Consider the following 26069-nt stretch of genomic DNA (forward strand, 5'->3'; position numbering starts at 1 on the left):
CTGAAATTAGACCCACATTAGCCCCTCAACTGCACTAAAATTTTGTCTTACCGCTTAATACCCAAATGAGACCCACCATGGGCCTAGATGGATCACGAGCAGGTTGTTAAGCCAGGATAGCTAAGATATTCAAGAGCCTAACAGTTCAAAAGTATGCTCTAGTCTCCTCCAAAAAATTCTGGACTTATAGGCAGAAGTAATTGGCAAGGATAAGGCACCTGTCTTGCATGCAGTAGACTCAAGTTCAATCCTGGATCCTTGATACCCTGTACGGACCCCCTACCCCACGAGGAGTGATCCCTGAATACAGAGCAAGAAGTGAACCCTGAGCACTGCCAGTATGCCCCTTCTCAAAAATAAAATACTCTGGAGTTAAGCAAACTAAAACAGACTGGTCTGAGGTCTGTAGTACAGAAAACAGGGCAAGATCTTCCTTAGGAGAAGTCATCTTGCTCTAATTTGTTTACTCCTGAAGCCAGAGAGGCCATTTAAACAATCTAAATTTGCCATTTAAAAAAATCTATGGGGCCCTTTGGACCCTGCTGTGGAGCGAGCATGATGGAAGAGCCCAAGGAAGCGCCCTTGGACTCCAAACAGCCCACTGAACTAATTCCGGCATGGGACCAGAGACCCCACGGTGCGCTGAAACAGTGGGAACCGGGCATCCCCCAATTCTTTTAACCTCTCTCTCTCTCCACTCCTCCCTCCTGAGCACAGCGCAGGATCCGCGGTTTTTCTGAGCGCAAAATGGAGACGCCGAGCCTCTCTCTAGTCTTCTCCATCTTATGAGCACCATAAAAGGGTAAAAGTTTGTAGTGATGTTATTTCTGGTTGTACTTTCCCTGGACTTTATACAGAAACCCAAAACCGCGCGGCCACTGCCGCGGCCACGCGACCTAATGTCATCTTAGCATCAGCAATATGTAATATGTCCCTTTTTAATGGGTCGGACTTTTGTGGGAGATCCTAACAAGAATAGTAAGTCTGTTGCTGAAATACTGAAGGCAATCAAAGTGGTAGCCATCTCTCTAGACTGAACTAAGCTATATCCCCACGCCGGCTGAGAAGAAATTTTCTTCTTTCTCGGGAAGAAACGCGGCGTGTCGTCAACTACAGTGTGATGTCCATTAAGCAAACAGACCTGGTGGCGTGGGAATGGGATATAAGGGGAAAAATTATGTACATGGAACAGTGGGACGCTGGTGGAATCTCGAGCCGGAGCAGATACCAGCGCAAGCCCTTCGGTTCGAGAAACTGCTTGCAGACACTCTACTAGTCTATCAACTAAGCCAGAGCCCCACGCCTGCCGATGACGGGAAATAACCATCCTTTTCGGTTTTTTTTCCCTTGTCAGGCAGCGTGGCGATTACTAAACAGGCGTGAACTCAGTGGCGCGGGGCAAGGGGGAAAAAGAAAAGTTATGTAACAAACAGCGGGACTTAATATCTCTATATTCTTAGCAGTGGAGAACTATCAAATGCCTCCTTGGCAATAGGAGTGCTTTCCTTTTTTGGGGGAAACCCCAACAACGGTAGTGAGTTGTGTGTTGAAACATGGAATGTAATCGAGATAAGGCATAAACGAAGTGAAACTTATCATGTACAAGGGTGGGGACTGGGGAGGTGGGAAGGGGCGGCAGGTATACTGGGGGGGTTGGTGATGGAAGATGGGCACTGGTGAAGGGAAGGGTGTTTGAGAATTGTATAACCGACATAATCCTGAGAACTATGTAACCCTCCACATGGTGATTCAATAAAATTTAAAAAATAAATAAATAAATAAAAATTAAAAAATCTATGGGAGCTGGAGTGATAGCACAGCGGGTAGAGCTTTTGCATTGCACACAGCCGACCCGGGTTCAATTCCCAGCATCCCGTATGGTCCCCTGAGCACCACCAGGAGTAATTCCTGAGTGCATGAGCCAGAAGTAACCCCTGTGCATAGAGTGTGACCCAAAAAACAAAAACAAAAATCTGTGTACTTGTTACCGTATAGATTTATTTTATACTATTTACAATTTTTTTCTACTTGTCTTGCACTGATTAGTAATTCAGAGAGCTCTTTTGTAAACATGATGCAACCTAAAATGGAGAACATGACAGCAAAAATGATCATAGTTTTTGTGCTGTATATGATTGCCTAAGGACATGAGAGATACTTCAGAGCCAGGAATATTTGTCCTGTAAAGATGTTTTAACTAAGATATAAAATCTTCACTTCATGGCACACTACTTGGACTTCCACTTTACTTAAATTTTAACTTTTGCCTCCTTACCAAGGATTTAGATACAGCTCCTACATGAAGCAATATATTCTCGGGAGTGAGAAACAAGGTCTATGAAATAATTGGACAAAATAACTTACGAGTTTTGAGACATAAGCTCCAGAGATAGGAATGCAAAACAGCAAAACTGCATTATCCAAGAGTAAGTCTGAGCAGAAACGTAAGTCTATCTTTCAGCTTGCTTTGTTTGTTTTTGGGCCACACCTGGCTGTGCTCAGGCTGTGCTTACTCTTGGCTCTAAACTCAGGAATCACTCCCAGTGAGCTCAGGGACCATATGGGATGCCACAGATCAAACTCAGGTCAGTTGCATTGTAATATCACTCTGGCCTCCCCAAACATAGTTTATCTTTGAAAGGAAATTTTACCCACCAGCTAAAGTTTTCCCTTTTCTACCCTATCTACCCTTTGTACTATCGCTCTGACTCCTAGACGGATATTCTTCAAACTGTCCTGGCCTGAAGTCTCCTATACATATAACAGTTAATCAGGATACTGTCATGAAAGAAGAACTTGGAACTTTTGCTGGTCTTCTTTCAAATTCCTATCAGTCTTTCATTTCTGCTGAAGTTTCTCCTCTCCTGTGGGGTCTAGACTTCTCCAAGGTTCAGCACTAGCACCAGGTAGGATAGGACAGACTGGTTCCAGCCATAATGCTTTTTGAACTTTGGGGCTAATGACAGTAGTCATTCTGATGGGTCTCATTCCCCTGACCCTGAAAGAACCTCCAATGCAGCACCATTGGAAGGAACGAGTTAAGAGAAGCTTTTAAAATCTCAGGGCTAGGACAAATGGAGACATTACTGAGACCGCTCAAGAAATTTGATGATCAACGAGATGATGATGTTGATGACGACGACGACAGTAGTAACTTCGTTAAATAAAATATTGGTTTTATTTCTTCCCAAGAACTCCTGCCCCTCCCCCATTCCCTACCAAAACACAAACACACTCCGCCCCCCCAATCTACCTACCTACCTACCTCATTTTATAATCAGAGTCCATGTCTTTGCTAAGATTTAAAAGCAAACAATAAAGGCATGACTTTTACTGAAACTAAGTCTTCATGTATATCATCCTAAGTCTTCTCATATATGTTCCCATATAAGCCTTCACATATGTTCACGTATAAGTCTTCATAAGCTTATTTATATAAAATAACTGTGACATGTTAGAAGTTATCAGTTGTTCCACCCAAGTGAATGGCAAACTGCGTGTGGCCCTTATTGCTATAATTAGTCGTTACCAACTACAGAAATTCTTTTGGGAACTTGTCTCATTTAATAAAGGAAGTATGGAGATTTCATTCCCAAACATTTCCCATGAATTATTTCTGACATTTTAATAGCAGAACTTTTCACAACATATTTCGCTATTGCATGGGGCTTTTTAGTTTTTGCAATTAAGTTTTGCAACATGCAAGTAAATACTTTTCATTATAGTAATAAATTTCACAAAAAGTTTTTTACTTGAAGATTATAAAAATCGATCAAATATTTCTTTGGTTTATTGCAGTAGGTCTACTGTCAATTTTTTTTTTAATTTATTGCAACAGGTCCATTCCATACTTGGTAGTAAGATTTAGTTTCAGTTGGGCTGTTTTCCACATTCTCCACAACAGAATCTTCATTATAGATCAAGCAAAGAGATTATTCCACACCATCATGATTACTTAATGATGTAAATTTATGTTGGAAAAATGATCCAACATATTCTCTTGTCAATTTAGGTGAATTAAAACTTGGTAACAAAGACTGCTGCATTATCATCAGTATTTCCTTTTTAGGGGGTAAGGGTATTCCAAGATGTACAAGGTCTATGAGCCCATTCCAACAATTCTTGACAACTGAGTTTCCAGTTCAACCCAAGCATGCGAGCCACACCCACAAACCACCTCAGTCATACAAGGTCTTTTATCTGCCTTACTTCAGAAAACCATAAATAAGTATCGAGAGATGAAGAGTCACAGTTAAGCTCAGACCACGCAAAGTTGAACAGACCAGGGTAAATAAATCAGAGGGGGCAGGTGAGCCCACGGCCCACTCCAACAGAGCACCCTGCAGCTGCTTGCTCTTTAACCCAAAATCGCTGCCATACTCCCAGCCAGACTCCACCATCTTTAGCCAGACCTCACTGAGATAATAATCTGCTGAAAATTCAGGTTATGCAGGTTTTGTGACTGAAATCTCCAGGCTTTCTTGGAGTCAGGATGGGCTACCTCCCTACCTACCTCCCAGTACCTACGGAGGCGAAAGCAATCATGTCTACACCCCAAAGTCACCACCCAGGGGAAAAAAGTTACTCCAGCTTTACCTTCTTCACAAAAATACTGAACATCCTGAACAAACATAATGACCTCTTAGTACCTATACTGCAAGCCATAATGTATGAGAGAGAGAGAGAGAGAGAGAGAGAGAGAGAGAGAGAGAGAGAGAAGAAGAAGGTGCCTGCCATCAAGGCATAGGGTGGGGGGAGGGAAACTGGGGATGTACACTGGTAAAGAAATTGGTGTTGGAACATTGTATGACTGAAACCTGATCATGAACAGCTTTGTAATGGTCTCTCAGGATGATTCAATTTTTAAAAAAATGAAAATAAATAAAAATGTATATTCGTGGGGCCAGAGAGATAGTACAGGAGTTAAGATGCTAGTCTTACATGTGGCTGACAACAGGTTTGACCCTCAACACAGCACATGGTCTCTCACGCACTGACTAGAGCACAGAATCTGGAGTAAGCAAGTCCTGAGCACAGAGAGGTGATGGGGGGCGGTGTTGAGGGAGGCACTGAGGGGGAGGAGAGAGATGATGACTTTGTTTGCACATACATATACAATGGTGAAGGAGGGAAATAGGCTTTGAATTGCTACACTTAAGCAATCATGCTTTTATTTTAAAAGGACAATATTGCTTCTCCCAAAATGGAATCCTTAAAAACTTCTGATTCCAGTGAACTGTGGGCAGTGTAGAAATGTGAAATAGAAAATTTACAAGAAAAACCTTTGAAGTTAGGTAACCCTGCATCAAGTATTGATTCTATCACTCAAGCTAAATGATGGTATCATGAAACCCCAGCTTTCTCCTTAGTAAAATAAGAGTCATAATATCTTAGGCTACAAAACTATTTACCAACCATTAACAATAGCCTGAAAACTTATTAACAATTTTCTCTTTGGTTTCTAAGACATCCTCAAATATATTGCTGAGAACAACTGACTCAGTTGAAGGTCTACAATTCACTTTGGTTTTTTTTGTAGTCAAGGTGTCCAAGAAGAGATAAACCAATGAACCTAAGGTAAAACTTCTAAAGTTCTCTCTAATTCTATGGCTTTTGTTCCCTTCCCTTCTGCCCCACTATAGACTGAACACTGAGTCACCTTAGAGTTCAAGGGGTGACTAAGTGCGAAAGCTATGACATAGAAGTCCATGACAGAGAGATAGAACAGCGATTAAAGTGCTTTTCTTCCAAAAGGCTAAACCCAGTTTGACCCCTAGCATCTCCGTATGGTCCCCTGAGCACAGAGCCAGAAGTAATCCTGGAGAACCGCCAGGTCCAAAACCATTGTCCAAAAACAAAAAGTCAGTCCTTGAATTTTTAACAATCTAAGTGATCTTTATCATCTAAGTTTCTAGATAAAAACTTGATTTTAATCATAACTTCCACTATACATACACGGTTGAATCCTGTCTAGGTGATACTAATACAGAAAACTGAAAAGATAATTCTGTAACATTTTTCAGAACTGGTATACTGCAATTAATCAAAGTAATATATTTTTTCATTCAAATCAGTATTTCATGAACAAATCTTACTTTTCTCTTGAAGTCATTAGATCTATGTTCAATGTAAATTTGTTATCTTGTTATCGGTAAAAACAAACCACTGATGAATGACAGGTGATTATCTTAGAGCATTTAAAAGATAAAGTTAGGGGCTGGAGCAACAGCACAGCAGGTGGGGTGTTTGCCTTGCACGCGGCCGACCTGGGTTCGATTCCCAGCATCCCATATGGTTCCCTAAGCACCGCCAGGGTAATTCCTGAGTGCAGAGCCAGGAGTAAGCCCTGTGCATTGCCGGGTGTGATCCAAAAGGAAAATAATAATAATAAAAAAATATTAAGGAATTACATATGTGAACACATTAAATAAAAATCTACATACACCTAGTAGTGCTGGGGGAAGTTAGGGCTTAATATAAACTGGCAATCTTAAAAGGAACATAATTTAGGGGCTAGAGCAATAGTAGAGAGGGTAGGGCACTTGCCTTGCACACAGCTGACCCAGGTTCGATCCCAAGTCCCTGTCAGTGTCCAGTCCTGTCGTCCTTCCCCTGCTCTTCCCCTGCTCTTCCCCTTCCTCAACCCCCATCACCACCAGGAATAATTTCTTTTTCTGTTGTTTTTTCGTGGGTTTTTTGGCTTTTTGGTTTACACCTGGCAATGCTCAGGACTTACTCTGGGCTGTGCACTCAGGAATGACTCCTGACAGTGCTCGGGGGACCATAATGAACGCCAGGGATCGAACCCGGTCAGCTTCATGCAAGGCAAATCCCCTCCTGTTGTAGTATCACTCCAGTCCCAGGAGTAATTTCTGAATGTAGAGCCAGAAGTAAACCCTGAGCACTTCAGGGTGTAACTCAGAAAGACAAAAATAATAAAGGAACATAATTTATTAGAATATCACTCCTTGTGCCTACAGATCATCCCTATGTTCCTCTCCCCATTTTTGATGAGGTTACTTTATTTTTTCTTGAGGTTTGTGGGTTCATTATGTACCTTGGGTATTAGCCTCTGATCTGATGCATGGTCTACAAATATTTTCTATTCAGTAGGGTTTTATTTTACTCTTTTTAGTGGTTTTTTTTTTTCTTTTTTGGGTCACACCCAGCGATGCAAAGGGGTCACTCCTGGCTCTGCACTCAGGAATTACCCCTGGCGGTGCTCGGGGGAATCATATGGGATGCTGGGAATTAAACCTGGGTGGGCCACATGCAAGACAAACGCCCTAACTACTGTGCTATCGCTCCAGCCCTTACTTTACTATTTTTAAAAAATTATTATGAAGGGGCTGGAGCAATAGCATAGTGGGTAGGGCGTTTGCCTTGCACTCGGCCAAGCTGGGTTCGATTCCCAGCATCCCATATGGTCCCCTTAGCACCGCCAGGGGTAATTCCTGAGTGCAGAGCTAGGAGTAACCCCTGTGCATTGCTGGGTGTGACCCAAAAAACAAAAAAAGAAAAAAATTACTATGAAGATATACAGTTGCAAAGTTGTTCATAATAAGGATATCCATGCCATTTTTTAAAAGAAGTAGATATAATACTCCTGAAATTCATATGGAACAATAAACCTTTCCTAATAGCTAAAGCAGTCCTTAAGGAAAAGAAGATGGGAGGCATTACTTTCCCCAACTTCAAACTAAACTACAAAGTGGCAGTAACTAAAACAGAATGGTATTGCGATAAAGACCAACTGTCAGATCAGTGGAATAGGACTGAATATCCTGACACAGAACCTCAGATATATGATCAGTAGGGTTTCTTTTTTATTTTAACCATAGTTTCTTTCCCAATTCAGAAGTTTTTAATTTGACGCAATTCTCATTTATTTACTTTTGCTTTTACTTTTTATGAAGAATTCCATCATGTTTTCCTCAATGTATTTAATGGCTTCAAATCTCACATTGTGGTCTTGAATCCATTTAAAATTAAAAGGTTAAAAAAAAACTAAAAAAAATTATACAGTTATATATGCATATATATATAGTGTGTGTGTGTGTGTGTGTGTGTGTGAGGTAGTGGTCCAATTTTATTATTTTGCATTTGGCTAAGGAAATTTATCACCATCATATTTGCATGTGGCTAAGCAACTTTTTGGCTATCACTCACTCCACATCTGGACCTTAGTTCCTTTGTCCTAGACAAACTATCTACATATCGGGATCTTTATTCTAGGCTCTCAGCTTTATTCCATTGGTGAGTTTGTCTTTATTCCAGTACCATACAATTTGATTACTGTAGTTTTATAGCACAATTCAAAAACTAGAGAATACCTCTTATCTTCTTTTTCTCGTAATTGCCTTGGCTGTTCATGGTATTTTATGATTCGATACATATTTTGATAGCACTTTTTATGATTCGATACATATTTTGATAGCACTTTTTATTGTTTTGCAGAATGTCATAGGAATGTTGATGATTGCACTGAATCTACATAATTCGTTGGTTAGGATGGCAGTTTTGACAGTATTAGTTCTTTTAATCCATGGACATGGGACATTTTCCCATCTCCTGATATGCTATCTTTTTGTTTGTTTCTGAGGTATTTGATGTTTTTGGACAGTTTTATTTTTTGAGCCATACCTAGTGGTGCTCAGAGCTTACTCCTAGCCCTGTTCTCAGGATCACTCCTGATGGGGTTTGAAGGACCATACTGGATACCAAGGTTCAAATACAGGCTACGTGCATGCAAGGCAAGTGCCCTACCTGCTGTATGTCACTCTGGCCCCAGGAAATTTTTATTTGTTTTTTTATTATTTTTTGGTTTGGGGGGGGGGCCACATCTTGCTGTGCCCAGGTCCTGAGCTCTGTGCTCAGGAAATCACTCCTGGAAGTATTCAAGGGACTATATGTTGTGCCTAGTTCTCCCTCTTGGAGAACCTGGCAAGCTACCAAGAGTTTCCTGCCCGCATGGGAGTGCCTGGCCAACTCCCCGTGGGAGTTGGGATATTCATATGACAAAACCAGTAACAATGATGGATCTCATTCCCAACCCTGAGCCTCCAATGCGGCACCGCTGGGAAGGACGAGTAAAGAGAGGCTTCTAAAATCTCAGGGTCAGGATGAATGGAGACGTTATTGAGACCACTCGATAAAATCGACTATTAACAGGATGATGATGATGATCACTCTTTGTAACCATTTAACTTACAAAGTTTACAGTGCCAACCCATGCTGACCCACTGACAAAAGATGAACAAGTTAGAAGTTTGAACAACCCTACTTTTTCTTGCATAGATGTTAGATCATTTTTCTTTTAAATCCTTTTCACTTAAGTCACTATCTGGAAAATCAACTCACCTTTAAATCAAATTTCCCAAATTTCTCATAGATGGAATTAGATTTTAAGTTTATATACAAGCCACAAAATAGCAGATATTTGCTTAAATTGTCAGTAAGGCTATAGCCTAAGGGAATGGAATTTTATTTATAAAACAAACATTTGCAGTCCCATACCCTAGTGGCCTTGGGCAATGCTCACAGCTTAAATCTAGCAGTAGAGATTCCATTTACTAGCCAGAGACAGTTATTTGCATAACTTAAAACTGGCAAATCTCAAAAGGCCAAGCTTACTTAGGGGATAGAAAATTTGAAAGCAGAGAAAAGAGAGAAGAAAAGGGAGAGGGAGGGGGCTGGAGTGATAGCACAGCGGGTAAGGCATTTGCCTTGCACGTCACCAACCCGGGTTCGAATCCCAGCATCCCATATGGTCCCCTGAGCACCGCCAGGGATAATTCCTGAGTGCATGAGCCAGGAATGATCCCTGTGCATTGCCGGGTGTGACCCAAAAAGAAAAAAAAAAAAAGAAAAGGGAGAGGGAATGAGGGAGAGAGAGGGAGAGAAGGAGGGGGGAGAGAGAGGCTGGGGGGAGGGAGGAGGGAGAGAGAGAGAGAGAGAGAGAGAGAGAGAGAGAGAGAAGCACCTGCCACAGAGGCAAGCTGAGGGGTGGAAAACTAGGGACACAGGTGCTGGGACACAGATGGAGGGATAGGTGTTAAAACCTAATCATGAACAGCTTTGTAGGATCTATCTCACAGTGATTCAATGGATGGATGGATGGAAGGCAGAAAGGAAGGTGGGAGGGAGGGAGGGAGGGAGGGAAGGAAGGATGGAAGGATTCCTAAGAATACTAATTAAAAACAGACAGTCCTTGTCTCTCTCCCAGTTAGATATTAGTTTCCTCACTTCAAGAATAAAGTCGGTCTACTCACTCTTTCAGTCTACTTCTCCACCTCCAGAATCTACAATTATCACTCAATGATGAATTAAAAGAAAGAGAATGAAGAGTACTCTGTATTACACACATCTTTGGCATTCAAAATCTATTCTGAAATCAGCTATTTGTAAACTCTCAATCTGAAAAGTATTTGAAGTTATGGAGCAGACAAGAATGAGACACCAGAACCTAAACCTCACTTTTTGCTGCAAGAAGAAAAAATTGGGTACTGCTTTACCATTCCTACTACCGCATTAAGATTCTTGTTATTGCAGTATCTTTCACAAATAAAAGTACCATAGTAAATCCTTCATTGAAAAGCTATTTCATTATTTCTATTACCAGTATATATTCTTGAAGGCACATAACAGTAACAAAGGAGCATAATAATAAAAATATTATTTGATGAAACTGAAAAGCAGTAATTGAAGGGTATCTTCAGTAGCATGTTTGACTGTCTCATCCTGTTTTGCCTAACCACCAATAACTGATTTAAAGATAAAACATCAGAGAGAAGATGACCAAAACAAAAATTTTCCAGAAAAATTAAACTTAAGGTGGGCACACTGAAAAACTTAAAATCACTGAACAGAACTGCTTTCTGGCAACAGTATACTCGTGTAAATTTATTCTTCCTCCAGAAAACTATAAAATATCCCAAAATACTTTCAAGAATTTTTTGAAATAATTTTCTTATTGGTGCCAGGGATCAAATGCAGATGTAATTTATACAAGGCATGCACTTTACTGTAGAGCCACCTTCCAAAGTTTCTTTATGAACAAGCGATTTTTATTGCTTACAATAACCTCTCGATAACTCCTCACAAATATTAATAAACTAATTTCAAAAAGAAAGGTAATAGTAATTGTTCTAATCAATGGAAGTTAAAATTAAAAACAAAAATAAATGCATATACCCCTTTACTCAGGAATTCTAGATGGCAAAATACATCTTTGATAAGTGCACAAACATCGTGTGATGAACCAATTCTATTATTAAAAACACTTTAACAATTCATCAAATATATGAAGACATATACTCAATATTGGTCACACAATTAAAAGTTGAAAATAATTTATACATATATAAAACAACTTGTTTAAAATATAGTAAAACCATCCAATAAAAAAAAAAGTAGCCATTAGAAGGAATATAATTAGTCTACATCCTCACAAATACAGCTATAAGCAGCTGAGGAAAAAAGTATAATATTCATGGAATCTTCACTCATACACAGATCACCACCACATGCAGATACATTATTCAGAGAAAAAAAAGTCTGGAAAGATACAGAAACTTTTAAAACTGGATATTATTGGAGAACGATATAGACATAGTCTTTTATTTCCTACTTTATTTACTTCTGTATTACAAAGCATAATGTATTACTTTTATAATTATAATTATAAAATATAAAAATATAAAATTAAGAGATCCTATAAGCAATCCTTATCGACTGGCCAGTACAAACTTCATTAAGAGTCTTATAAACAAACACAAGCTATGCTATTATCTCAATATAATTCGCAGAACAAAGTAACTTTTTTCCTTTACTTTTTTGGGGTCACACCCAGCCATGCTCAGGGGTTACTCCTGACTCTGTACTCAGGAATTACTCCTGGCAGTGCTTGGGGAACCATATGGGACTCTGAGGATTGAACCCAGGTTGGCCTCATGTAAAGCAAACACCTTACCCACTATACTTTCGCTCAGGTCCACAAATTAATTTTTTAAATAAATTATTGCAGTTCAGATTAACTTGCAGAATGTTAACAAAATGTAACAAGATCTAAATTAACTCAAACTTGACCAGGACACTGATTAGTCTTAATTAAACATCACATTATGAATGTTCTATTAGACTTTATTATCAACAAAGACAAGACAATTTTCTTCTTAAATGGTACTTACAGTTCTCTACAATTTCATCAAACACCACACCGGCTTTCTGCTCAAACTGAAAAAAGAAAAAGGTGAATATAAGTATTATTTTCATAATTTTTATCATACTTTTGTATGTTGGGGGGCAATACTTCGTGATGCTCAGGAATTACTTGTAGCTCTGAGCTCAAGGTTCATTCCTAGTAATGCTCAGGGGAACATACATGGTGGAGGAAATTAAACCTAGATTGGTTTCAAGCAAGGCGAATAAACACCCTACCTGCTGTGCTATCTCTCCAGCCTCCTCTACAATACTCTTGATATTCACCCCACTTCCCCAAGAGCCATAAAATGCTCTACATTTTTGTTGTTGTTGCTGTTTGTTTTATTCTGGGGCCCAACCTGGCAGTGATTCAGACTTACTCCTGGCTCTGTGCTCAGGGATCACCTGTGATGGTGTTTAGGGGACCATATGTGGTACCAGAGATCTACCCCAAGTCAGCTGCTTGCAAAGCAAGTGCCTACTGTACTCTCTCCCTGACCCCAAAATGCTATACTTTTACTACCCAAAGTTTAGAAATAATCAGGAACAATGCCAAGGAGAGACTGGGTCAACCCAGGAAGGCCCAGACACCGAGCCTAGATCTCTGGAGCCTTCTCAGGATGCAGGAAGACTAAGTTCCCACTTTTTTGGAAGACCCAGCACTCCACCTACAGATTTTCCCCTGAATATATATAAACAGCCCAGCTGAGACACCATTTAGCTGAACCATCCCAGTTCCCGGGCTCTTGGAGCAAGTAGACACACATAAAGCCCACGAGTCACCACCTCCAACCTTCACAGTACTGACAGCCCAGTAGGAGCATAGAAAATTAGATGAGAAATTTTCACAGCATCCCACAAAGCTCAAAAGCAAGAACAGGGGCTGGAGCAATAGCACGGAGGATAAGGCTTTTGCCTTGCACGCGGCTGATACAGGTTCAATTCCCAGCATCCCATATGGTCTCCCGAACACCGCCAGGAGTGATTCCTGAGCGCAGAGCCAGGAGAAACCCCTGAGCATCCCCGGGTGTAACCCAAAAAGCAAAAAATAAAAAAGCAAACACAATAGCACAGAAAGCTCAACTAGTACCTAACATGTTACTCAGTAAATTCTCCAACAATGACTTTAGTAACACCGTTGTGAGATATATTCTGTAACAAGTAGCATGAAGTGAATTATTCTGTTCCTGCTAAGGGGGCAAGTAGGGGAGATGGGTAACTGGGGACATTGTTGGAAGGAAGTTCACACTGGTGGTGAGATTGATGTTGTAACACTAAATACCTGAAACAACTGTAAACTTTGAAATCATATAATTTAAATGAAGTTTCAAACATTAAAAAAGAAACATTCGCTCTCCGCCCAAATGTGACCTGGAGTGGGGGCGGCCACCTTCGTTCCTGAACACCCATGATCCTGGAGGCCCACTAACTACTTTCGGCACCCAGCGGCTTCTTGCAGAAATGCCTCCAGACTGTGAACTAATCTACGACCCCATGCCGCTCTGGGAGAGGAAAGGTTTTATTCTCTGGGCTTTCCTTTCCCTGGCGGCGTGGCAACCGCCATCTTATAAGGCCCACAAAACAGATACGAGCTTGCAATGATGTGACTTCTGGCAGAAATTTCTCTGGACTTGGGGCTGGAGTGATAGCACAGCGGGTAGGGCGTTTGCCTTGCACGCGGCCGACCCGGGTTCAAATCCCAGCATCCCATATGGTTCCCTCAGCACCGCCAGGGGTGATTCCTGAGTGCATGAGCCAGGAGTGACCCCTGTGCATTGCTGGGTGTGACCCAAAAAGCAAAAAAAAAAAAAAAAAAAAAAAAAAATTTCTCTGGACTTAATTACTAAAATACCAGAAATCCAAAACCTCACAGGCTCTTCATTCTCAGCAAAGGAAAACAAATTACCAAATGATGCCTTTTCGGCAGGTCTGATTGTTGGGGGAAAATTCCAAATAGTAATAGTGAGTTTTCTGTTGAAATATTGAATGTAATCAAAATAAAGAGAAAGTAAAGTGAAAATCATCAGCCACACAGGCGGGGGTGGAGAGTCTGGAGCGATAGCACAGCGGGTAGGGCGTTTGCCTTGCACGCGGTCAACCTGGGTTCGATTCCCAGCATCCCATATGGTCCCCTGAGCACCGCCAGGAGTGATTCCTGAGTACACGAGCCAGGAGTAACCCCTGTGCATCGCCGGGTGGGACCCAAAAAGCAAAAAAAAAAAAAAAAAACAAAAAACACACACAGGCGAGGGTGGAGGTGGGATGGGAGGCACACTGGGGTTCTTGGTGGTGGAACGTGTGCACTAGTGAAGGGATGGGTGTTTGATCATTGTATGACTGAGACTTAAGCCTGAAATCTTTGTAACTTTTCACATGGTGATTCAATAAAAAAAATTTTAATTATAAAATTTTTTTAAAAAAGGAAACATTGCCAAAAATTAGTAAGATAAAATTTAAATGATCAAAAGTTTTCTTCACCAAAGATGGCAGACCAAAAGCAAAAAATTATAGTCATCACAAATTTTTAAATATATACATATTTACTATTGACTCTAGGCTCACTACTGGCTTACCATACTCATGGCAAGTGCTTGGCAGTGCTGAGCACCATATGTGGTGCCACTGATTAAACAAGAATGGGCCACGTGCTAAGGGTGCTAAGGCAAGTGTCTTAACCCCTGTACTATCACTGATTCCTAAAATATGCATATATCTTAAAATATCATTCTTCCCTAACAAAACAGATAATTGTGTATATCTGTAACAAAAGTATTTACTAATAAAAACTAAATGAGACCAAAGAGATAATAGATAGATAGTAAGGAGGGTAAGGCTCTTGTCCTACACACATCCGACCCAGGTTCAATCCCTTGCATTCCATATGGTTCCCCAAGCACTGCCAGGAGTGATCCCTGAGTACAGAGCCAGGGGTGAACCCTGAGCATCACTTGGTGTGACCCAACAAGAAAGAAAGAGAGAGGGGCCGGAGCGATAGTACAGCGGGTAGGGAGTTTGCCTTGCATGCGGCCGACCCGGGTTCGATCCCCGGCATCCCATATGGTCCCCCAAGCACCGCCAGGAGTAATTCCTGAGTGCAAAGCCAGGAGTAGCCCCTGAGCATCGCTGGGTGTGACCCAAAAAGCAAAAAAAAAAGAAAGAGAGAAAGAGAGAGAGAGGGAGGGAGGAAGGGAGGGAGGGAGGGAGGGAGGGAGGGAATAAAACTGAAGGCATGAAGATCACACCCCTTTGGAATGAAAATATTTAGCTCTTTGGAGAAACTGAGGCACCACAAGACACAAACTGAAGCAAAACTCAGAGAAGGGTAGACCCCTCAGAAAAAGAGAAACTACAAGGAAATCTAAAGGTCATGATAAAAATATACAAGAGGATCAAGATATAGTATAGCAAGAAAGTAATTTGCCTTGCAGGAAATCCAGGTTCAATCCCCGGCATACACATATGGTCCCCCAAGTGAAGAGTGATCCCTGAGCAGAGTAAAGAATATGCTCTAAGCACAGCCAGGTGTGACACACACCCTTCTCGCCCCCACCCCAAAAAAAAAAACCACTAAGCTCGAGCACATACACACTAAGATCTGCTTATTTTGTTGCTCCCTCCAACCTTTCAGGCAAGGTTAACCTTCGGACTGACAGTCCTGTGGAAGCAAATTCAATTCCCTTCAAGCCGAGTCCTGACAGTCTTCATGCTGCCCTTCACTATTTCAGTAGACCCAGCTCCCGAACCACGAAGCTATGCATACTCATCACAGTTTATCCTGCTCACACATACCTTCTATTACGTGGGTAAAGACAAGGAAGGAAAAGACAGACATCCAGTCTAAATCTCTCAGAAACTTGTGGGGAGGGAGTGCTAACTACAAAGATTCCTAGTAAGAGCACAATAAACACAAAAGGCAAAAGAGCTGAAGCCCAAATCAAAACTCAGAGAGAGAAATAATATCAAAGGCTCTACCAGTACCAACTATGTAAACCCTCAGAGAATGACTTCAGTGATGGTTCCATGTTGGAAGATGTTTAGTGATTTCAAAGAAACAATGGCATTGGTAGTAAGCAAAGCACAAGAAAGTATGAGGGCAAAAATAAGAAAACATCAATCAGAAGTGTCAGAAATGAAGAATATGGTAAATAATATAAAATAATAATACATAGTCTGAGTAGCAGAAAAATCAAGGTGCTGTAAGAATAGATGCAGAAGGGGTTGGAGAGATAGCATGCGGCCAGCCTAGGGTTAGAACCCCAGCAACCTATATGGTTCTGTGAGCATCACGAGGAGTAATTCCTGAGTGCAGAGCCAGGGGTAAACCCTGAGTATCACCAGGTGTGGTCCCAAAACAAACTAAAATCAATAAAATAGTAATAATAACTGGATGCCGGAGATCAGACCTGGGTCAGCCATGTGCAAGACAGATACTCTACCTGTACTATCACTCCAGCCCCTCCACAAAAAAATTATTTTTTAAAATCTCTCTCAGAAGTGAGCCCTAAAGAAACAGTAAGAAAACAACAAATTGCCTAAGTTATCAAACTAGAAATTTTGTCTACAGAACTTGAGGATGAGGGTTGGCACCGCTTAGTGGGCCCCTTAAGAAACAGGTGGGGTGAAGTGTGCTCTCTACTGATGGATCTGATGTTAGAATAAAGTGTGCATGAAATATATAATTAACAGTATTGTAAATGACAGTACTTCAATGAAAATGGTAAAAAAAAAAAATTAAGGGAAAAAAAAAAAAGAGTATGAAAGGTTCAAAGAGTCCAAGGCATTTTGCCCTGTGACAACACCCAAATTAACTTGTATGTACGTGAACAACTCCAGGCCAAGATAATTTGAAGAAATTATACATAACATTCTCCCAAAAGTCATCCACTGCTCCCTCTAGAGATATTCATACTTTCTCTCAAACGTATATATCTTTCTTTCTCTGTACACCCTTTTCTCTAAGGGTTTTTTTTTTTTTTTTTTGCTTTTTGCTTTTTTTTGTGCTATCACTCCAGCCCCTAAGTAAATTTCTTTAAATAAAACTGGGGCTTGAGCAAAAGAAAAGAGGATAAGGTATTTGCCTTGCATGCGGCTGGCTCAGATTCGTTCCCTAGCACCCCATATGGTTCCCCCCAGCCCCCAGCCCACCAGGAGTGTTCCGACTACAGAGCAACATTGGTCCAAAACCAAAAAAAAGAAGCCCGTTTTACTTCACTATCTCACCTTCTGAAAGTTCTTTTCTGCAAGGGACAGCAGTCCAAAACCTCTTGTGCTGCGATTAGGACTGGACTTTCTTTTTCCTGCAAAGAGCAATTCCTTTCTCTAGCCTGAATCCATGGCCCTCCAAAAACTTCAGGCTAGTTCTGGCACTAGTGGAATTTCAAGCATAGCTTGATGGCTGTATTGTCAGCATTTCATAGCATATTTTACCAGTCCAAACCCCATACAAGGCATAACCCTAGGTGGACAAAATGGACCAAGCAGAGAGATGGAAGCTCTATTATCTCAAGACTCACCCAAGTCATCTATAATAGTTTAAAACATTTGCCTTGCAATCATATGATCAAAGTTCAAGTTCCCAATGTTGTCACATCTGCAGAGTGCAATCCTGGCAGCTGTGCTGATTGAGCCCAGCAGCTCTACTGTATATAATCCCAAGCGCCGCAGTAACTTACAGCTGTTATGCAGCCGAATGTATGTAAGTACACCGAGAAAGGGGCGAGGTCCTAGAAATCATCACAAATGAAAGGAGATGTAAGAGTCATAGCAGGAAGTCCAACCATCGGTGGTCAAGAATGTGAGCACTGTAGCAACTTCTGGTGAGCGCTACAAGCATAACTGGCATGCTTCAAGTAAAAAGTGTTACCCGTCCCTCACCACAAGCACTAGAACAAACACAACTAAAAGAAATGCAACCCCCAGGGAGTACCACAAGCCAGATGTTTGCCAGCCTCCTGTCCTCAAAATAATGCAGAGAAGGCAAAGAGTAGAGGGAATAATAAGTAAATGCAACCAAAATTTCATAGCTCTTAGTTTTAAAGATTATAGCATATTACATTAATGACATAACGTCAAGACATATAACAAGAGGCTTTGGAAAGATAGCACAGCGCATAAGGCGGATAAGGCAGATAAGGCACTTGCCTTGCACTCCATGTGGTCTCATGAATACCACCAGGAGTGACCCCTCGAGGCAGAGGGAGGAGTAAGTCCTGAACACAAGTGACACTTATAACCAAAACAAATAAAAAAGATACCTAACAAGAATAAAAACTAAACTTTTTTGTACTGCCCTTACAGAAGAATGATTTCTTTTTGCTTTTTGTTTTTGAGATGTCAGGAATTGAACCCGGGGATTCACACGTTGAAGACAGGTCCTCTACCACTGAACCACATCCTGGCCCAAGTTATACCTTTTTGAATGAAACTGAAATGAGTGCATATGGACTTTATCTTTCTCTAAGTAAGATCGATGTAATTTAGGAAGTAAAGTGCTTAATGTGGGCTGGACTGGTACTACAGCGGGTAGGGTACTTGCCTTGCATGTGGCAGATCTGGGTTTGATCCCTGGCATCCCATATGGTCCCGGTTGACTGCCAGGAGTAATTCCTGAGTTACCCCTGGAGTAACTTCATGAGTAACTCCTGAGCACTGATAGGTGTGGCCTCAAAAATGTTGAATATTAACCCTAAGTGCTTTAGGCTCTATCAGTGAATTGTCTCCTTTCCTCCTCCTACAGGAATTTAAATTACCCTTGCTAGCATCCCTAACTTAAAGTTTATCTGCAATCATTCCCTTGTATTTTACCTCACATTGTTACAGTCCCCCATGCCAATCTCAACTGCTTGTAAAACAAAACTTTCTGGTAATTCTGAACTTGTATTGATACTGCTTTGTATTTGAAGTGCTGTATATTTGTACTTGCTTTTCTGTTTCCCCTATAGTCTTTTTATATGTTACCATAGAGCAATGTTCTTTGGTTAAACACAGAAAGACCATTAATGCTATGCTCCTAATATTTGGGAGTTGATTGACTCTGAAATATATCTGCTCCTGGGCATAATTACTTGGTCATAATCACTTGACTCAGGCTTCAGTTGCTGTAGTTCCTAACACCCCAAAGGGGAGGTCCCACCGTGGGACTGGGATGGACCCAGGGCAATTGGCAAATCTACCTGGCATCGAAATGGGACATTCTAGAAAGCATAAATGCATGGTTTTCATGCAAACTGTTACAACTTTAGAGACAGGACCCCCACCCTGAGGAAGGACTAGCTGAACTGGCCTGAGGACTTAGTCTGGGATTTAGGGTAAAAGCCTTGTTTGCTCTGAGGCCAGAGAACTAAGTGTTGGAATCTTTGTCTCTTACTGTGTTTATCCAAACAACTGCCAAGTATTGATAACTTATACAATTAGAGGGAAACATAAAAGCAATGTAGTTGTCCCTGGGAGACAGTGTGTCTCCTTGAGTTGATCTCCCTAAAAGAATTTCCTCTGCCAAACATTTATGTATGTAAATGACTATCACACCAGTCCTTACCTCAACCCACCTTCAGATGTTCTATAAGTATGCTAGCAACTCTGCATTAAACGGGCCATTTTCACCATCAGATTGTGGTTCCCAGCCTCCTCATCTCCCCGTCTCTCTCTGTCTCTGTTGAGGGGGCCCTGGGGAGGTCGGGAGGTGGAGAGGCAGCTCAGGGCCACCAAACGCACACAGGTGTCCAGCATCAGCAGCAGCCACCCCAGGATCATTTTCATTCTTTTTTTTATTTACACACACAAAAAAAAGCATATAGGGGCTGGAGCGACAATACAATGGGTAGGGCATTTGCCTTGCACAAGGCCGACCCGGGTTCGGTTCCCAGCATCCCATTTGGTCCCCCAAGCATCGCCAGGAACAATTCCTGAGTGCAGAAACAAGAGTAATCCCTGTGTATCACCACGTATGACCAAAAAAGCAAAAAAATAAATAAATAAAGCATATAAATTTTTTTCTAAATAAAGTTTAAAATGAATTTTAATAAAGTGCTTAGTGCATGCTTCTGCATTCATGAGACTCAAATTCAATCCCAGTAATCAGACCCAAAGCACCACTGGGAGTAACCCTGAGCAAAGCCAAAATTAGTCCCTACGGACTGATGGTCATGGCCCTTTACACCCAAAAAGGGCATGTTACCTATACAGAGTTAGCTATAAGCATGTTATAGAATGTTAAGTACTCAAATAAGTTATTTCCTACTTTAAAAAGCTGAATGCTGAACGCATTCTATTGCAATTTTCAAATTCTCTTAAATGTGTGGAAAAGCTATTTTAAAATTACACTTGAGGGGCTGGAGCAATAGCACAGCGGGTAGGGCATTTGCCTTGCATGCGGCCGACCCAGGTTCGATTCCCAGCATCCCATATGGTCCCCCGAGCACCACCAGGAGTAATTCCTGAGTACATGAGCCAGGAATAACCCCTGTGCATCACCGGTGTGACCCAAAAAGAAAAAAAAACAATAATAATAAATTACACTTGAAAATTTGTTGCTTGTCCCAGTGCTGGCATGGATATGGGGGAAAGGGGACGCTCTTTCACTGTTGGTGGGAATGACAACTGGTCCAGCCTTTCTGGAAACAATATGGACAGTCCTTCAAATACTAAAAATTGAGCTTCCATATGACCCCACAATACCACTTCTGGGAATATATCCCGAGGATGCAAAAAAGCACAGTAGAAATGACATCTGTACCTATATATTCATTGCAGGACTGTTCACAATAGCCAAAATCTGGAAACAACCTGAGTGCCCTAAAACAGATGACTGGTTGGGGCTGGAGAGATAGCACAGCGGGTAGGGCGTTTGCCTTGCACGCGGCCGACCCGGGTTCAAATCCCAGCATCCCATATGGTCCCCTGAGCACAGCCAGGGGTAATTCCTGAGTGCAGAGCCAGGAGTAACCCCTGTGCATCGCCAGGTGTGACCCAAAAAGCAAAAAAAAATAATAATAATTAAAAAAAAATAAAACAGATGACTGGTTAAAGAAACTTTTGGTACATCTACACAATGGAATACTATGCAGGTGTTAGGAGAGATGAAGTTATAACTGGGTAGACATGGAGAGTATCATGCTAAGTGAAATGAGACAGAAAGAGAGGGACAGATATAGAAGGACTGCACTCATTTGTGGAGTATAGAATAACATCACATGAGGCTGACACCCAAAAACAGGAGATACAAGGGTCAGGAGGATTGCCCTATAGCTGGAAGACTGTTTCATGAGTGGAGGGGAGAAGGCAGATGGAATAGAGAAGGGATCACTAAGAAAATGATGGTTGGACGAACCAACTGGGATGGGAGATGCATGCTGGAAGTAGATAATGGAACAAACATGATGACCTCTCAGTGTCTGTGTTGCAAGCTGTAATGCCCAAAAGTAGAGAGAAAGTACGGGGAATATTGTTTGCCATGGAGGCAGGGGGAGGGTGGGAAAGGGGGGTATACCCGGGATATTGATGGTGGGGAATGTATACTGGTGGAGGGATGGGTGTTTGATCACTGTTGAGACTGAACCCAAACATGAAAGCTTGTAACTATTCAATAAAATTTTTTTTAAAAAAAATTGTTGCTTGTTTTTTTGTACTACCCACAGAAACCTGAAATACACGGGTTTTTTTTTTGAGGGGGGGAGGGGGCCACCACCAGCAGTGTTCAAAGGCTACTTCTGACTTGGTGCTCAAGGTTTGCTTCCAGCTCAGTGCTCAGAGGATCATTATAGTGCCAGGGAAACGAATAGGGCCTACTTTAAGCAAAGGGATGAGCTCAGCACATTGATCTATCTCTCTGATTTGAAACATACCTCTTTAAACCAACATATAACAACTAGTTGTGTATAATACAAAAATTATACATGATACATAAAAATTTATATTAATATAACCAGTTCCATAATAAATGACTGCCACTGTCACTGTCATCCCGTTGCTCATTGATTTGCTCCATAATATAAATTAATATTTTTCTATCACTCTGATAAGCAAAAATACTTTTTTTTTCTTGCTTTTTGGGTCACACCTGGCGATGCACAGGGGTTACTACTGGCTGTGCACTCAGGAATCACTCCTGGCGGTGCTTAGGGGACCATATAGGGTGCTGGGAATCGAACCTGGGTTGGCCGTGTGCGAGGCAAATGCCCTACCCGCTGTGCTATTTATTGCTCCAGCCCCCAGAAATACTATTTTGAACTTCCACAAGTTGTATATACATTAAAAATGTTTCAGTAAAAAAAAAATTTGAAAAAAATGCAATTGATATTATAGTAAAATCACATTATTGCACATTCTTCGCAAATTTAACTTCTAGAAGCCTTTAGGAAACAGAATTCATAAAAACTTACTTTTGAAACATACATTATAGAGGACTATGAGCTAAATGACAAAATAGATGCTGACAAGCAAAGTTCCCTGCTAAAGCACAACCAAAATTAACAACGTATCACAGAAAAAGCATTACTCACAGTCTGGTCTCTCTGAGAGACTGTTCATATGTCCAAAGGTATGTAATTGTGATGGAAAATGAAATCAGAGGGAAGGAAAAAAGTAATGAAAAGATCCAAGAGTGGCAAGATACACAGCAGTCACCATTACTGCAAGCCAACCCACCAAGCAGGGTGAGAGCCAAGACTCTAGATATAAAAACAAGACTTTTAATCAGTACAGGCTGCTGGTAATAGAAGTTCTGGGCAAATATATAGAAGATATAAATATAGATAGATCAAATACTGATAGGCTAGCACAATAACGGTAATCTTCAGGAATAGCATAGCATTCAGACATGGTCCAGAGGTGGAAATTGTGAGCAGGAACTGCGAAGAGAAATAGGAGATAGGAATGGCCACAGACTCTAAGAGACAGGGAGAATTTTTCGCTCTTGGTTGCTGCTCCCAGCCCATCCACCACTGGTAGGTAACACCAATCAATTTGAGTTCTTCAGTTGGTCCAAATCTCTCTGTAACAGAAACCCACCACATCACCACTCACAAGAAAACAGAACCTAACTCGAATGTGTAAACAGAAAAATTCTGGAGACAGCTAACCAGAAAACCACAAAAGAAAGATGGAATTCCTTGAAGAAAACAGCAGGTCACCAGATAGCATACATAAAGACAACAAAATTGAAAGTGACAAGTAATAAAGAAGAGTCATCATAATAAAGTTTAATAAACTTAAAGAGAACTTCAAGTAAACAGGTAAGATATATTAGGGGGCCGGAGCGATAGCACAGTGGGTAGGGCGTTTGCCTTGCACGCGGCTGACCTGGGTTTGATCCCTGGCATCCCATATGGTCCCCCAAGCACCGCCAGGAGTAATTCCTGAGTGCAAAGCCAGGAATAACCCCTGAGCATTGCTGGGTGTGACCCAAAAAGAAAAAATATATATATATTGGGGGGGCTGGGAGGCTTGCCCTTCAAACCCATGTTCTCCCTTGAATATGCATCTCACTTCTGTTTCTTTGCTTGCCTATTTCCACTCTGGAGAAGCCTGGATTCTCTCTTGAACATGTACTTCTCTCTTTCTACCCCTCACATCTTTCTAAATAAGCTTCAAGAAACACTATCTTGTTTCACAAAAATAATAATAATTTCTAAATGTTTAAGAGCACAATAATCAGTTGCAAGGAATCCAGCAGCTGCTGCTGACAGAAAAGCAGATCACTGAGGTCTGAGAGGCCCCAAAGTAAAAGTATTGGAGTGAAGCTGACCAAAGAAGTTCAGGCAGTGGGGCTGGAGCAATAGCACAGCGGGTAGGGCGTTTGCCTTGCACACAGTTGACCCGGGTTCGATTCCCAGCATCCCATATGGTCCCCTGAGCACCGCCAGGAGTGATTCCTAAGTGTAGAGCCAGGAGTAACCCCTGTGCATCGCCAGGTGTGACCCAAAAAAGCAAAAAAAAAAGTCGTTCAGGCAGAAATCAAACAGTAGCGTCCACAGAGTGGGAAGTTCAAGGCAAAGAAGTCACAGCACTGGAATTCCAAGGCAGTTGCAGCACACAAGTGGAGAAGACTCAGGAGAAGATGACCATCCTCCAGCCCTACACCCAACAGAAGAGGAAAGGAGATCTGGATAACCTCTTGGCCACTCAGAACTGGATATCCAGAGCTTGGATATCCATAACTCAGTGATCAATGATATCCAGTCTTAAATCCGTAACTACCACATCAGTGGCTAGGCAAGCTTTGAGGATTAGGTGGGAATCTGGGGACACTGTTGGAAAGAAGGTCGACTAGTAGTGGGATTGGTGCTGGAAAAAAATACATACGCCCAATAGAAAAAGATATATACACCCAACAGAGGCACCCAAGTATACAAAAGATAAGATTTCAGGGGTACTTTTAGAACTACATAGTAACTTAACCTGAACATTACCACTTATAGCAACAAGACTGCTGAGACAAAATAAACCAGAAAATGTTTATCAGAGATATAGTGAGGAAAATTACTATAGAAACAAAAAGGCCTATCTCAACTACCTAAAGAAAAGAAAAAGCACCTGGAGGGGCTGGAGCAATAATACAACATGTAAGACATTTGCCTTGGACATGGCGAAGCTGGGTTCAATCCCCAGCATCCCATATGGTCCCCAAAGCACTGAGCATCACCAGGAGTAACCCTTGAGCATCACTGGGAGTGACCCAGACAACGACATTGTGGTTGCTAACAGTGCTAATGCGGGGGCCTCAATGGCCATACTCTGTAATACTAGGGGGACTGTGTGATGCCAGGATTGAACTGGGTTCAGATTTATATAAGATATGCACCTTAACATCTTACACCATCTTTCTAGCCATCTATAGTGTCTTATACTTGACTGGAGGGGAGGAAAGTGTGGAGTAATCAGGGCTTGCTCCTGGCTATCCTCAAGAATCACTCCTGGTAGTGCTCAAGGTACCCTTCGCAGTGCCATTATAGCACAGTGGGTAGGGCATTTGCCTTGCATGCAGCCGACCCAGGTTCAATTCCTCCACCCCTCTCGAAGAGCCTGGCAAGCTACTGAAAGTATCTCACCTGCATGGAAGAGCCTGGCTTCTTTGGGTCACACCCTTCGATGCACAGGGATTACTCCTGGCCGTACTCAGGGGACCATATGGGATGCTGGGAATCGAACCCGGGTCGGCCACATGCAAGGCAAATGGCCCAGGATTCATTTCTGAGTGCAGAGTCTGAAATAAGCCCTGAGCATTATCAGGTATGGCAATATATATATATATATATATATATATATATATAATTTAAAGCAAAAGGCAAAAACCAAAGGACAAATATTATATAATTTCTATGTAAAATTATTTGAGACAAAAAGTAGTTTAAAATTTACCAAGGACACACACTGGTGATGCTGGAACACTAAATGCTTGAAATAACTGTATAATGAACAACTTTGTAAATTAGTGCTTTTAGTAAAAATTAAATTTAAAAGAAAAAGTAAAATTTACCAAGGATATGGGGCCAAAGAGACAGTACAGTGGCTAAGGTGTTCGCTTTGAATGCAGTCTACCCGGGTTTAATCCCCAGCATCCCAGGTAGTTCCCTGAGCTTGCCAGGAGTGATTCCTGAGTGCAGAGCCAGGAGTAACCCCTAGTACTGCCAGGATGGCCCAAAAACAAGAAAAAGAAATTGCCAAGACAGAACTGTGATATAGCTCAAAAGACCAGCGCAAATACTTTTTTTTAAATTTATTTTATTGAATCACCATGTGGAAAGTTACAAAGTTCTCAGGCTTATGTCTCAGTTATACAATACTCAAACACCCATCCCTTCACCAGTGCCCATATTCCACCACCAAAAACGCCAGTATACCTCCCACCCCCCACCTCCCACCCCCACCTG

General features: G+C 41.5%; 1 protein-coding gene across 3 annotated transcripts in view; it reads right to left on the reverse strand.

Moving 5' to 3' along the window:
- Positions 1-26069, reverse strand: part of ZMYM4 (zinc finger MYM-type containing 4) — a 122382-nt gene that overhangs the window by 77082 nt on the left and 19231 nt on the right. For all 3 annotated transcript variants that reach the window (XM_055137871.1, XM_004614261.3, XM_055137868.1), the window contains one exon: positions 12189-12234. Coding sequence is in view for 1 of the 3 variants with exons in the window: in XM_004614261.3 (XP_004614318.2) it covers positions 12189-12234 (46 nt within the window). In the remaining 2 variants the exon portion in view is untranslated. Of the gene's footprint in view, positions 1-12188; positions 12235-26069 lie in introns of those variants that run through there.

The sequence above is a fragment of the Sorex araneus genome, chromosome 5, assembly GCF_027595985.1.
Source record: "Sorex araneus isolate mSorAra2 chromosome 5, mSorAra2.pri, whole genome shotgun sequence".
In the NCBI taxonomy this organism is placed as follows: domain Eukaryota; kingdom Metazoa; phylum Chordata; class Mammalia; order Eulipotyphla; family Soricidae; genus Sorex; species Sorex araneus.